This window comes from Phalacrocorax carbo, chromosome 14, assembly GCF_963921805.1.
Source record: "Phalacrocorax carbo chromosome 14, bPhaCar2.1, whole genome shotgun sequence".
In the NCBI taxonomy this organism is placed as follows: domain Eukaryota; kingdom Metazoa; phylum Chordata; class Aves; order Suliformes; family Phalacrocoracidae; genus Phalacrocorax; species Phalacrocorax carbo.
This window is the reverse complement of record NC_087526.1, coordinates 14,589,784-14,605,273: the sequence shown is the minus strand read 5'-3', so window position 1 is coordinate 14,605,273 and position 15,490 is coordinate 14,589,784. Positions and strand designations below refer to the sequence as shown.

At 47.4% G+C, this 15,490-nt stretch overlaps 1 protein-coding gene across 2 annotated transcripts in view; it reads right to left on the bottom strand.

Moving 5' to 3' along the window:
• The window catches only part of ACSS2 (acyl-CoA synthetase short chain family member 2), a 34,141-nt gene extending 18,994 nt beyond the window's left edge, over positions 1-15,147 (bottom strand). The window contains exons 1-2 of one of the 2 annotated variants that reach the window (XM_064465791.1): positions 14,935-15,147; positions 14,493-14,688 (exon numbers count right to left, since the gene is read on the bottom strand). In XM_064465791.1, coding sequence (XP_064321861.1) covers positions 14,493-14,688; positions 14,935-15,058 — 320 coding nt within the window. In that variant the 5' untranslated portion in view covers positions 15,059-15,147. The remainder of the gene's footprint in view (positions 1-14,492; positions 14,689-14,934) is intronic. The other variant, XM_064465792.1, reaches the window with a different exon arrangement.
• Positions 15,148-15,490: the final 343 nt, after the last annotated feature.

Genomic DNA, 15,490 nt, shown 5'->3' with positions numbered 1-15,490 from the left:
AAGTCTAAGAAAAGTTAAAACTTTTGCACGGATTTTCAGAGGGTTTTCAGAGTCCTTTCCATTCATTTACATGACTGAGAAAGAGCTCCAGTAGCATCAGTGGGGGAAGCTTCAGGCTTCAGATTTTAAGATGATCTTGTGCTTAATGGGAAATGAGTGACGGCTACATTTCTACAGGACAAGATGCCTCCTTCCACCACATCTCTTGCAAAGGCCTCCAAGCAGTCCTTCAAGAGCAGGCAATAGCTTTAAGTCTCCCCACTTCTGAAAATAGTTTGGAGTGCCCATAGCTACACTTAGCAGGCTACAGCAGCACCCAGATATTGCTCTGTCCTCTCCTCTGGCATAAAAGCCCAGAGAATTATATATTTTAGACAGGGCATTTAAAGGAATGCCCACTCGCAAGTACTTTGTGCGTCAAAAGCAAGCCTGTAAATTCCTGGCAGCAACATTCTGCAAGCAGCATCTTCCCTTCAGCGCCCATTGGATAAAAGCAAGAGCTCTCAGTCCTGAGCCTCTCACATGGATTAGTTTGTCCAAATTAAATTGAAAAAGAAATAAAAATAAAATAAAAAAACTCACACTTCTGAAAACATTACTGCAATGCTCACTTCCATACCTACAGCATGCAGACCAAGACCTGCAGAATCCAGCATCCCCCAAATGTATCCTTTTTTAAGAACTAGTGATAAAAATAGTTGGCATGGCACTGCTGCGATTGCTAGCATGCAATCTTTGATGTAACAGAAAGCCTTCTTGTGAAAGGAAAAGCCAATTTTCATCTCCCCAAACTTCCCAGATACATCATTAGATGAAATACCTGGCAAAACACAGTTTGAGCCTGATGTTCTTCTCATCTCCCTCAAACTAAGTCCTGCAATTAGCAACTAGTAATCCAAAATTTTACAGTATCATCTGGGTCACAGCAGGAATGTATCTGAGTTTTTCAAGCACTCAAGAAGCCCATGTTTTACATACTGCATGTTGCATGCATGCTCAGCTAGAGAAAGGCATTTTCTGAGACCATATGGTCTCAGCTGAGCCGCCATTAATGAAGTAAATGCAAATTCTTTAAACTAAACACAGAGGTGTACAACTGGGGACCTTCTGAGGCAAATTCTCCTACAAATTGGCGCTGGTTTGAAAAACTCAGGTTTCATGTAGGGATGATAGCTCTCTAGCTGCCTGCAGCCATTCATTGCCAGGAACAGATAGCCCAAAGGGCATCGGGGACCATCACCACAGGGTTGTGCAGGACAGTGGTGCCAAGGTCTGCACAATATCTGTCCCTGTAAATATATTAGGGGAAGAACAGGCTGTGCAAAGCACTTATCATACTACTCCCTTCTGCCAGCACTTAAAATAACGGGCTCTCTGCTTCTGAACAGGCACTGCGATACACCAAGCCCCACAGCACATGCCTCCAGTGGCCCTACCAGCATCTCAGCAAGAAATGATCACATGGAGAGTCACCCTGGGCAGGGGAGGAAGAAAACTTCGGGTGGGAAACCTAAACACTTATCACCTCTGTGGCAAAACCATACTTACAGGAGGATCACGGACTGCCTGCCTGCTCAGCTGGTAGTTTGACCTTGGAGATGCAGAGCTGTACACCTATATGACCCAATGCCCATGTAGCTAAATCAAGATTAAGCTTCCTTGTATGACTGACCACATCAGCTAAGCAAAAGATTTAGCGTTGCACATAAATTGTGCAGTAGGGAAAATGGTTCATAGGAGCAGACGTGAGTTTCTTGAGAGCCACATTAACTTGGGCATTGACCCTGTGGAGCAGTCAGGGATGCAGAGCAGCAGCGTGGGAGAAGGAAGCTGTGGCCAGATGCGCTTGTGGATATCTGCACCAAAGCAGGTTAAGGAGTTACTATGCTCTGCCAAGCATCAGGGCTGACTACAGGGCTTTTCAAAGCACTGGTCTCCTTCAACCACTCATCACGTAACCAAGCGAGCCTTAGATTGCCCATTCAAGCAAGCTGAGCCCATCTCAGCTGTAGGATAACAAGCAGCAGGTCGGTAGCTACTTAATCTGCTACAGCTCGGTGGCCAAGCAAAGATGACCTGAAAAAGAATCAGCAGTGCTCTTTGGTTTCTCTCTTTCACCATATTTCTAAGTAACAAGTACTTGCATAATCTGTTTGAGTAATGGATGAATACAGCTTCGCCGTGCAATGCTGCCTCAGTGTTTGCATGGAGCAGCAGGAAACACAGGTTGCATCAGTGGGAATTATGGTTTTCAAGGTAATTGCTGATGGTAATTGTGGCTTGCAAGTGTTATAAACACCTCTAAGAGAAGCTGGTGTGCAGGAGAAAATGATGAAGTGAAGCCGAGCAAGCAAAGTGCTATGGGTTTTCAAATTCTGCCAGACCACCTGCAGATCTGCAGGCAGTCAGAAACAGAAAAATCACAGACCAAAGCAAACTACGGCACAAAGCCAAAGCCTATCTGACACTTGTAAATGCTTCCACTGAGGTCCAAAGGGGCTGAAGATCATTTAAGTTTCTCCTCTAAGCTCCTGTGACCACACAACCCTCAAACAGAAGTACTGACCCAAAGTTACCAAGCACAGCTGGACTGTGGGGCACCTGGAAGGTAAGTTTTCAGAGCAAAGCAAACCACCTCAAAGCCACCAGGTTTCATTCCCTGAACGGTAGAGAGGTGACAGCAGCCCACATTGCAATTTTGTCTAATGCAGGAAAAAGGCTCTGCATTTTAGCTCTTAGGAAGCACCCTTTCCATGATGCTTGGAGGACACACAGACCCCAGTTTGAAAATGGTAGTGGGAGAGCGAAAGGACCCTTTCTCAGATGATGCAACATCATGGGGAGAATTTGCATAGTGTGTAACTGTGGAAAGCCTCCAGCAGGGCAGAGATGGGGACCGTGGGAATGCCCACTCTAAAACATCTCTGGTGCCATCTAAACTAAAACACGCTCAGCGCCAAAAACCCCTCCTAAGCGTAGGACCAAGCTGGTCCATGAGAGGCATGAGATGGAGACAGCAAGTTTTCCAGCTCCGGTTCCGCCAGCAGTGTGTCCCCAGAGCGTGGTACGAGAAGGAAGGAGCTTTCCTCTTCTGCAGGCTCCTGCGTGGTGGCACGTCCTCACGTGTAAGGTCACTGGGGGCAGCCAGAGAGGCTCACGGCTTCCCGATCCACCCCATGTCCAGAATTAGAGCAGCCGAAATGCCAGGCAGAGCTTGGCGGGGATCAGCTCCTGCCATCTGGGGAACAGGCTCGCGTGCACTCCGCGTGGGCAGCAAGAGCCCCGGGCCTTTCTGACGCCTGCACTAGCGAACACGGGCTGCGTGCTCAGCTTCCGCAGCTATCAGCTGCTCACAAACCTCCTGCTGCCATTTGGCCTCGGCTGTTCTCAGGAGACCCAGCAAACCTGCAGCCTGAAGAAGGGTCTGTCTGGAGCCAGCTTGGTGGTTTGGGAACAACAGCAGCTAAGACAAAAAAATACAATTTCTCTCTCCACCCCCAGCCTTGCTTATCCCATCTGACACAGGAATAGCACTCCAGTAGACAGCCCTTTAAAATCTGTCCTTGAGAAAACAGATTACGTTGAGATGTGAAGTTTGGAAAGACCAGCTGTGCAAGATAATCAGAAAAAGACACCGTTTCATCAGAAAAAAATGCTTGTGTTTGCATGGATTGTCCCATATGGAAACATTCCTACAAATAGTGCGCAAAGCAGAAGGGTCTCCAGCAGGGTCTTCACCACTGACTCCAGGAGGGGGCCGTGAAACGGGTTTGCTAAAAACTTTCATGAGAACATTTCACAACAACAGGACAGACTGCCCAGCCCTGCCCATGCTTACCGTCACCTATCTCTCACCACAGTAATGCATGGCAGCAAACACCCGGAGGAGTTCTGGGAAGGCTGAGAGGCTTTTTGAGTAAAAGGTTTACCAGAAAGCTCAGCCTCTATGGTCCCTGTAGCCATGACCGAATCCTGCATAAAGATCAAGAAAGAAGTTGTGTAAGAATTGAAGGTAACCTGGCAGGGGCTGGTGAAAAGGTTTTCCCAGTATTATCAGAAATATTTGGCAGCACTGAGAGAACACTGCTGAGTAAACCTGGCAACAGAAGTCCCACAGAAAAAAAATCTTATCAATTTAACAGCATCAGTTTCTAAAACCACCCTATGATTTTGCCCTCCAGTGTCCCTCATACACACGAGTAGGGCCTAACAAAGCTACACTGTCAAATCTATCTCTGAGCCAAACTATCTCAACTAAAAGCTGATTATGTACCTAGGATGAACCAGTTGCTATTGCTGTAAAGAAACCCAAACCAGGCTGGCAAACAGTGCTGTGCCATGCTGAAGCAGAACATGACGTGCTGTGTCCAGCCCCCAACGCCCATCCTCTCCAGCCCAACTGACTCAAATGCAGCTAAAATGGGGCATATTTCTAAAGGAACGCTGGGCCACCATCTGCTCTATGATCAGGGAATCAGTCTTCTAATCACCTTTAAAAATAGCCACACGGAAACGCAGCCTACAAGGAAAACACCCAACACACTGCATGCTTGCTAGTGTCCCATAGGAACAAACGTATCAATCTTTCTGTCCTTCCTCCTCATTAAATACATTCCCAGCTACTCTTTCTATCTGCAGCCTTTCAGAACCTGAACAAGTATCAGAGGCATCTAAAGAAATAAATATTTATATTGTGCAGTCCAACTTCACCATACCCTGTGCGATGGCTACAGCACAGAGCCCAGCTGGAGGTAAACGCTGCTCCAAAATTATTATTTTGCTCCAAAATAAATCATTTATTCACCCTCCAGAATTCCCTCCAATTTTCCCACTCACCAGCAGTCTACGCCCTAAAATCTGCTTCAAGTCCCTTTCTCTAGACTGTGGGATGCTCAGACATCTCTAAAGGAACTGACATCTCCCAGCTTACACTGCTGGTTCATCAGCCAACATAAGCAAGCAAGTAAAGTCAATGTGATGGAGTTCGTACAGACTGTGTTCACACCTGAGATCCAGAACACTCAAGGGTAACAGTTTCAGAGAGGACAGGATCGACAGCAGTCAGCAAGCCCCTCTTCAAGGGAAATATACATACAATATACACACAAATGTTTTGCCACATTTGACAAAATAAGGCGGTTTAGAAGTTATGCAGACGACGTGTAAATACCCTGATGATGGTGTCAGCAGCCACTCTCTGCTGACAGGTATCTGCCCAGCAGCAAGGGGAATTCTGCTCCTCTGTGGCCTCACATTTTTCCTACTCGCTTGATATTGAGTAACCATCAAGTCAAGAGGACATGCATTAACTCTACTTATGTTCTTACTTTCTTAAGTATTTTACAACACAGGAGAAAAGCCAGTGAAGAAAAATTATAGCTTTTAACCCATTTTATTTAGAGGAAGGTTTAAGATTTTTAAACTAAAAAATTTAAACTTTTTTTTTAAACAAAATGGTTATGTAGTGTTGCAAGAGAGCTCATATGCAAGACTTATGCAGTAGGTCACCAAGTTTGGCTGACTTCAGCCAGCACTTCTAACCCTGTGAGCCAAATCCACAGAACGTCATAGAAGAATGCGAGTTTGACACAAGAAGAAACATTTTAGATGTTTACCGGAAGTAATCCTTTCAGAGGAGCACGAACTATTTTTACCAGACTAACAGGAGGAGAGCTTACTTCCAGCACAACACAGCTGATTCCTTGTTTAAAATACTTGCAGTTGGGCCAACAAACATATCCTGGGCAAAGCTTCTATAAGTAAAATAGTCAACAAGTCACCTGCAGCTGGGAAACACCCCATTTTGAGAAATCCTGCATCTCTGGATGGAGCATACTGCCAAATTTTCAAGACCACCTAGAAACACTGAAAACCAGACAAGGTTATTTCAAAGGAGGCTCAAACAACATCCATCAAGGCCATGATAGGAAATTGAACTTTTAATCAGATTTTTTGGTGGACATTTCTACTTCATAGCTCAGAAACCTCTACAGGTGATGGCCAGATGTCACCTGCTGGACTGTCATCTCTTTCTATACAAGGAACATCTCTTAGAAGATGGTCAGCAGCAACAGGAATGCAATACATGCTTCACTATCAGGAATCCCGGCATGAAAAAGTAACTGGGAAGGCCATTGATTTCCTTGAGTGATTCCCCTAAAGAAAGGGGGTAACATCTTTGAAAATGAAGGGCTTTGAATTTATGGAGAACCACCAGGGTTCGCAATTTCGTATCACACAACATTTCGACATTTACAACATGTGGTGTGCAGAAATGCAAATAGAGAACCAAAACCCTGCTCCAGCTGCATGCAACAGCCCTGGCACAGGGCTGGGCACAGGAGGAAAAGGCAAGCTCATTGCACTGGTGGGAGTCAAGAGGTCTTGTCAAAGCATTAGCAATCAGTACTACAGCCTAACAGCTCTGGGCACAGAGCGCCCACCAGGCACAACAAACGCAACTACCCATGAGAAAAATACCAAGCTTGGAACAAGCACCGACTCACACCTCTTTTGAAAAAGCCTCATCACTTTCTCCCTTGTAAGTGCTACTACTTGGAACAAGTCTCATCCACATCAAGCCTGAGTCCCTGTCCACTTCTGCTCCATTCACACCAGGGTGCCAGGAGAGAACACACAAAACAAAAATCAGATTTTCTAGTCCAAAGAGCAAACTGAAGGCTCTGATCTTCTATATCCTGAATCCTTACAAGACTTCACCATCCTCTCTATCCAGAAACTTCATTTATCCACCCAAAGTTTCAACTCTCCTGCCACTATTCACAATATGCCACCATTGCATAATCATGGTGCCCCTCCCAACAGTAAACTACTCTTAAAACATATCAAGATGCCTGTAATATCTGTCAGTGTTACAAAACACACGTTTCATAGATGTGAGAAAAGCCAGGAGCTATTGTCTGTGCACACACCCCTCTCCCTAATCCCCCAGTTAGTTATTGTGCAACCACACACCCAGAACCATGCAGAAAAGTGGCTTTGAACAGGGTATAAGCAGCGTTTAAGGGAAGGGCACAAGAAGGAATTAATGAAAAATTATTAAATCCCATGCACTGGATCAATAGAACCAGACCCTCTGTCAGAGCAATAAACAGCATGAGGGAAAAAATACCAAATAAGACCGTAAAGGAAGCCACGGGTCTCACTTACATGACAGTATTGCACTTCAGCAGTGGGATGTTCACAGCAGCTCAGCCAAGACCTGTTAGACTAAAACAAAACACCTTGCTGGGTCAGAACCAGGGTTTGGTGTTTTGTCTCCAGGAGTGGCAGCAATAGTTGCTGTTTAAGGATGGGCATGTGAGCCTGGCCACCATCAGCAGTGCAGTTTCAACACTGATCCCTGGGTGCCCTGCTGCTGGTCCTGAAAAGTGACCATTAAAAGTGAGGAGGCAAAGGGTAAGGCTAAACCAGCTGCATGGAAAGACCTTTCTTTCACTCACAGTTAAACAACTTTCTTGAACAACTCTTTGTGGGAAATCTCACTAAGGCAATCTGAAAACAGCTGTAACCACGTGTGCAGTGCCACCTGCCTTGCACACCGGCAGATCTGTGAGCAGGACTTGGCTTCACAGCAGCTCCATCACCTTTCCCAGCAGACTGCACTAGAGTCCATGCACACAGTGTCCCAATTCCACTGCATCACCAGGGATGCAAGTTGGGTTTACTGGTTCCCACCTGATTGCCCCCTCTAGATGGAGCAGGGCTGGCAGCCTCCCAGTCCTTAGCACGGCAATCCTTTAAAATAACACACAGCACATGCTGGCCAGCAGCTCTGCAATTTCACATTCAAGTTGCTGCAGTCCTCTGGGGCACATGCCATTTAATCCTGGGCACTTACTGACACCCAACTTGTTTATCTGGTCAAATATTTCCTGGATATTCCTGTGTATTTATATAGATAGATGCTATATCCCTCCCAGTAGCAGCTACCAAGGGTTTCAGAGTAAAAGGCTGGGAGCAAACAGCTCCGCAAACCCAAATGAAAGCTGTCCCCGATTCAGGGCTGCTGCCAGTGAGCATTCCCAAGCAGGAGAGCTTACACAACTCCTCTCCTTACTGGTCATCCATGGAGCAACCACACAAGTGCTGCCCAAGTGCTGCCTTTCTTTACAGACCTGAATTAACAGAGGAAAGTCCCATTCTGCCTACAGGAGCAGGATTACAAGTTATCTGAGCTCAGTAAAAGCTACTTCCATCGAGAATCTTCAATAATGCTGAATGCCCTCCCACAGAGGCACAAATCCAGGGGTGCTTCTGAACAGGCAAAACCACAGGCACTGTGTGTCACTGCACTGCAGAGCAGAAAAGCACAAGGCTGAGGGCACTTGCCAGCTCCCTGCCCCTGCTCTCCACGCTATGATGGAACAGGCTCTGGAGAGCAAGAACATGGCTTGAGATCTCCAAAACAAACCACCCACCTTTCCAGACATCTCCCTGTGAACCAGCAAGTGTAACTGACAGGGACAAGTCAAGCTTTGCTTCTGAGGCAACCATTGGAAGGGAAAAACAATTTCAAGTGATTCCGCGCCTGCCAGCTCCCTGAGTAACGTGACACTCAAAACCCTGACTCAAAGCATCTGGGAAAGTACACACCACGCACTGGAAGCCCACAGGACAGTACTTGCCTGAAGAAAATATTTTGCTGCTCTCACATATTCAGTTCATCCCTGTGGCACATCCACTCACCTGGTAACTATCTTAGATATTTCACTCATAATAAAGAGGACATCAGATGCAGCACACAGTGCAAGCCATTAACAGAAACACTTGGGACAGAAGAACCTTGAGATGCAACAGGAGAAAACTGGCAGATGCCATGTCTCAGAGCACACACACATAGCCTTTGGAAGCAAGCTTCAGACCATGATCCTTGTGTTTTCCAGCCCCTCAGGCCAAACCAAGAATCTCCAAACCTTTAAGCAGGCATTACCATGCTGCCCTGGGGCAGCACCATTTTCCTATCTTATCTACAATCAAACCCACAGCAGGATAGAGTGATTACATGAAATCGGTTAATTATGAGTCCAGCAGGCCTTGCTCTAAACAGCCCAGCCCACAGCTGAAGATGGAGACTCCATCCACCAATGGAGAAAAAGCCAGGGCGCTACACCAGAGGACAAGCTACAAGCCTCTCCTGCCCCAGTTTGCACTTATATACAAGCATCCAAACACAGCAGTTGCTTGCACTACTACCACAATACTAACCATACTAGTTGGTGACTGTCCCAGAACTGGGAGAGAAAGAATTTCACCAGAGAAATCAGGGAAGCACATGACCTGGATGTGCCCAAGACACAACAGCTACTCCCTTTACTCCTTGTTTTAATACCAGGTTTCTATTGATGCTCCCACCGTTCCCACTCTTGCACTACCCGCACAGCTCAGAGTCAGAGAGGGCCCCACAAAGCAGGGATGTTCTTGCTTGGAGGTACAAGAAACCCCTTCCCAGGCTGGAAGATTTCACAAAACCCACCAGTTTTTCTGTGATGGAAAGCTACAACTATCATTGCCCTTGAAGGAGAGTAGAAGAGCTATAGCTTAATAAAATGCAAGAACATTCAATGTATTTTATTACCTATTTTAGGTGCACCTAATCTGCCTGATTTCCAGGAGGAGAGCATTGTACTGTTCAGCAATGATTCCAAAATAATTACTATCTGCCAAGACCACCCATCTTTCACTCCACTCTTAGCACTTGCAATGGGGAGATGATATGGATTGCTGAGGATGCACCCCAGAGAGCCTCTCTCATTTTAAGGGCTGAGTGGGGCCACCCCCTTTCCCATGGAGAATCCCCATCAGGGAAAGGAGCTGTGCTGAGCCTGGTAGTGCTGTGGGCATAAACCAAATGCATGGTAACTTCCCTGTAATGCTTCTCACTGCTGTAGAGCTTACTCGGATTTCCCTGCGGAAGCAATCCCTCCACAGTAGTAATGGGGGATCAGCAGCATTGGGTATGGCTGTTTGGTAGCACCCACAACATAGCTTTGACTGCTCTCAGCAGCCAGCAGGTGTGTGCCTGCAAATGTGTCAGTAAATGCCACCTTCCCAGTGGTGAATTGCTGTTCTTTAACCAGAATGTGTTATTTAGGGATGTGCTTTCACTACCAGAACAGTGTTGAAAGAGGCTGCATCACTGGAAGTATGACAAGTCACCCAGGATGTTACCAAAGAAATGAAGTCAGTTTGGCACAGGACACTCCAAGGTCCTGAAGCCAGTGGGAGCAGCAGAGCCGAGCCCATCGTGTAGAAGCTGCCTACAGTTAAGCACTTCTGAAAGTCTTGATGTTAACAGCCAGCATCCTCAGTCACAGCGTCGGTGCATATGACCGTAATGGAAGACTGATACCTGCAAAGCTATCTAAAGAGAAAAAACAGTACTGATCTGGATTATGGAGACCAAGCACTTTGTTCTCAGCAGTTTAAGGCAAGATTATTTGCGCAAACGGAAGGGGTCCAGACCTTTACAGCAGAAATATAACGGACACGCAGATTCACCTGGCTTCATTCTCAACTCTGGGTGGCGTATCCCAAAATGAGGCACTCCATGATGAGGGACAGCCACCAGATCGAGGTGCACGGCAGCCTGCAGGGGCCCCAAGAACCAGCAGGTGTGGTCTTGTCCCATTTGGCCCCAGCAGCACATTTAGACCAAATGAGCATTTGACAATTCCTATGCTCTCTGGAAGGCTGCTGTTCAAACAGTGTTTCCAGTTTTCCAATAAAAACCTCCAGAAGTACTTCCAAGTAGTGCTCTGCTTTTTTTCTTCTTTCCCCAACATGCTCTATAGTTGTTGGTTTTTTCCTTACAGAAAGATTTATTGGAAGAAATCTCACAGCTACAAAGCCTTAAGTCCTTTATTACATTAAAAAAAAAACAACCCACCCAAAAAAGAAAAACACAAAACAAACAAAACAACAACAAAAGAAACACCAAAACCCACACCTTCTCCATTTTATTCTTGCATGTCATGTTTGTTCTAGACCCTGAGTGGGAACAATATGCAGCTATTCTTTTGTTTAAACAAAGCTCCAGTAAGCCCTGGCAGCCTTTACTGTCTTCATTTCTCCTTTCTAGATGTGCTATTTCATACACAAGCAAAAGAAAGCAGAAAATTGATATGGTCTTCCAAAGACGCAGAAGCCAACATCACCCTGCTAAGCCTGCACACCTTTAGCCACAGGGAGGCTAAAAATAGTGTGCCGAGCTCTACCTCCTGCCCCTGTGCCCTGGTCCCACCTGGCACCACCAGTACTGCAGCTGGCTGACTGGTTTGAGAAACAAAGGCAAGGACTTAGTGCTTCAGCTATGCACAGGTTACATAGGGAAGAGGCTTCATCCAAGTACCTTCACACCCCAGGGTCTAATTAGGGAGTTTTATAGTAAGTATTTTGCTTTTTGAATTCCTCCCCAGTTATACTTTTAGCTCCACAAGCTGCCCAGGCTGATGTTTACATGAGATTACTAACAGGCACTTCAGCACAGAACTAAGGGTTTGCCCATGCAACACAAGTACGCCTACAGCACGGTGAAGGCACACTGTGCTCCTGCTCTGCTTAACACTATCTACCACAGATGAAGTCCTCAGCACTGCTTCAAGTCCCCTGCCAGTGCCCTCAGTGGCCCAGCTAGTCTGCCCAGTGCACTTCGCCTGCGAGAGCCAGCATAGGTATCTACCTGCACAATAACCACAACATTACTGACCTCAGCCTTTCCACACAATTATGAAAGAGATTTCACTTTTGAGAGAGGCACTTTATCATAAACATTTCCTGGAGCTTCTGTTCCTTTTTAGGCCACATCAGCAATACCAAACAGAGAAAGAGGAATCAAAAGCAGGAGGGGCAGAAATACTTGTAACGTTCACAAGCAGCAAGAGATAACATAATGAAACAGGCAACAGGGAAAATGCAAGTGTTTCTTACCGACTCAGGATGATAATTTTGAACTACATAGTCCTAATAGCACCAAGAAGATGATACTGCAACAGTGATCATCACCCACGTACAAGTTCTGCAGCATGAAGCAATCCCATGTACTGCCCCTTCTGCTGAAAAAGCAATCCCACATGGTTTGGGATTAGACCCTCTAAGCAGAGCAGATTTGGGCAGTCCTGGACCAGCAGTGATGCAGGAACCTTCAGAGCTGCTTGGCCACAACAGATCCAGATGAACCACTTTGGTTCCTTCCAGTCCATGCAAAACTCGAGAGCGCCACAGCCAGTAGCGCACAGGACTCTGAGTTTTGTCAGGACCCATTTCTTCTCAGAGACACTGAGTAATGCCTGGAAACATTATTCACTTCCCCTAATTTCTGCTTTCTGAAAGCAAAGACCATGCTCTTGCATCATTTCAAAGCTCTCAGAGCCATGCAGTCACTGACACCTTGGTATAATCTCAGCACCCTTTACAGACATTCTTAGAAGCAAGCAACTGGCCAAGGTATTTAAAATATCCAAGCTTTTCCTAGGAATCCTCTTTGGCTTTCGGAGGCTCTCATTTCTTTTCTGACCTTTCACACAGCGTGACAAGTCTCAAGTGTTTTAGGAAAGCAGGCTTGTTCAACTGAGCGTTAAACGCAAAATGTGAAAGGGCAAGACGACAGCAATTAACATTTTGTTACTGAAGAAAAGCATGTGTCCAGAGCGCCACATGCATGTACATGCATGTTCCCAGAAGAGTAGCTTTAGGAGTCACAACCCTTAGGCTCTGCTTCCTCAAGACCTCAGTGCCACAAGCTCACAGGTCAGTACCGCACACGTCACGTTCAGCACACCTCTTCCATCCCTCCGACCGACATTCCAAGCTGACAGCTCCACACACCCCAGCGCAAGGTCACCTGCGACAGAACCACGCTAGGAGAGGTTATAGCAAAATAGTTAGGGAAAACTGTCTACTAAGGAGGAAGATACACCTTATTTTTCAGCACTGTGAACACCACAACTGACAGACACCCAACATTTTAACATCCACTACATGTTTTGCTCAGCATACAAGTACACCCCCAAAGGCTTCTGGAATAACTAACAATAAAAATCTTCCTCAAGACCAAACTTAAGATGTAGGCTGCTGCTGTCACCCAAAGATTTACATGCAGGAAGAATGACACACCCACTCCCTCCATAAATCCCAGCAGAGCTGCCAGCCCTGGCCTGCCGAATAGCTTTGTTTACTGGTACACCTTTATCTGAATGAGTATTTAAAAAGAGTTTTTCATTCAGAAGCTGCAGTCATTTTACATCTGAGTGAGTTAGAGAATGTACTTAACTAGCTGGGAAGAAAACACTTCCCACCGCTTCACCTCTATCTTATCAATATGACTATTTGCTATGCTGTAACTGCAATTCTTTTACTGAAATGGTAGGCGTATGGATAGAAACTCTAGTATAAGCCCAATTTTACAGTCACAGCCAGAACTACACTGGTGTAAACTTGTTCCTTTCTGTATCAGGGGAGCCCCTTCTCACCTTTACACCAGCCATATGTGGGGGGACTCTTCAGCTGCACAAAAATCACTTAGAGCAGCAGAGTTGTTCATCATTAGAGCATCTGGTATTTTTACTGCAATGACAGTAAGCCTTCTCCAGCTGCTCTGCTGAAGGGATTCACCATAACCCAAGAAGTTATTGCATCCTAACAAGCAGTATATTTAATTTTGCTTCTGTACTGCCACATACAGTCATACCCATGCAACATAAATGCATGCTAGCTCAAGGCAAACAGCAAAACACACAGGTGGGCAAGGCACTGTTCTCAGTTTGGGGACACAGCTGCGGTGCCAGCTGAGCTAGCTCTACAGGGGAGCATTAGTTCTGGATCTCAGACACCATTGGTGAAACCTGTTTTGCATCAATATGAAAATTTCAAGTTTCACATGGCTTTTAACACTAGTAACTACTCTGGTAAAAAAATACAAACATACTTCAGATGGGGCTAGAAGTTAACTTTTCTTCCCAAAGGCACCACAGAGAAGTCAGCCTTTGAGAGTGCCATGGCATTATCCACATCCAAGTTCAAGAAATCAACACATAAGCTCAGGTTTTAGAAGAACCTTTCTGCCACAGGACTGGAAACTTGCCAGACCCACAAACAGGAAAACAGGAGATCTGGGTTTAGTTTGGTTTTTGCTGTTGGATATCAGCTGTTCCTCATCCCATACCTCTACTCACATCTACGTACTTCACAAGGGAATTGCAGGACCTGCCTCAATACCATCTGACAGCCCTTAGCTTTTAGCAGGTACAACCACAAAGGTGGAGCTCACACTGATGCACCGGGCCACCTCTGTGCATCCCAGGATGGGCAGAGAAGCTCCGTTGCACAGCTCTTCTCAAACACCCAGAAAGCAAACACCTGCTATACCTTTGTAAAGATTAAAGCCTCTCAGGTTTTACTATGTTTTAATTCACCTCAGTTGAAATCAACACTGTTTGTACACCTTCTACACCATAACAGAAACAGAAATTTACCAGTAAAAAGCAATTTTGTCCCCAAGTTTCTTCTCGTTGACGTTTCTGTCCAGGAGGTTGTAGCAGATGTTGGTGGTCGCCCCTTTCATCCACTCAATGAAGATCTTCCCCTTTGTCACATCGAAGTTGTACTTTAGAAAGGGTCCCGCGTGCTGACTCTTCCAGTAAAACTCTTTAGCAATGTCACCCCAAAACTCTGCAAAGGCAAGGGCCGGAGCTCATGACCCAGAAACAGGTACAGAGAAGGAAGAGGACGATTTAAGAGGAGCAGCCCGCACGCGTGCGGGGGCTCACCCCAGCCCCCCAGCCCCGCTCTCCTCCCGCCCTGCGAGCAGCCCCCGGGGGAACCGGCGGCGCCTTGCGGGAACGCCTCACCGCCGGCCTCCGCCGCGGCCCTCCCGGGGGAGCGGGCAGGGAGGGGGGTCCGGCCGGCGGCGCTCACCGTGCGGCTCCTCCACGGAGCGCTGGTAGAGGCGCTCATAGTGGGGCAGCGAGGGGACGTGCGCCGCCGGCAGCAGCTCGGGCCGCGGCCGGTACAGCCGGGCCTGCTCCTGGGGCAGCACCATGGCGGGGCGCCGGCGGCTCTGGGCGGGCGCGCGGCCGCCGAGCCCGCTTCAAAGCGGGGCGGAGATGGCGGCGGCGGCGGCGTCCCGCCCCCCCGGCGGGCGGGGAGGGCAGCGCCACCCTGGAGGGCCAGAGCTCGCCCGCCCGCCCGCAGCGGCGGCCCGCAGCACCCGCCGTGGCCGACCCCGCGGCCGGAGCAGGCCCGGGCAGACAGGGGCTTGCCAGCAGCCGGCTGCGGGTGGTGTGTCCCTGTCAGCCATGTCACCCTGTCAGCCGTGACGCCCCCGTCATCCATGTTTCCCCCCACCCACCATGTATCAGCCGTGTCCCCACGGTCAGTGGTGTCCCCCTATCAGCCAGAGCCTCTCTGTCACTAGTGTCCCCTCTGTCCGCTGTGTCACACCCACCACCCCCATCAGTGGTGTCCTCTCCGG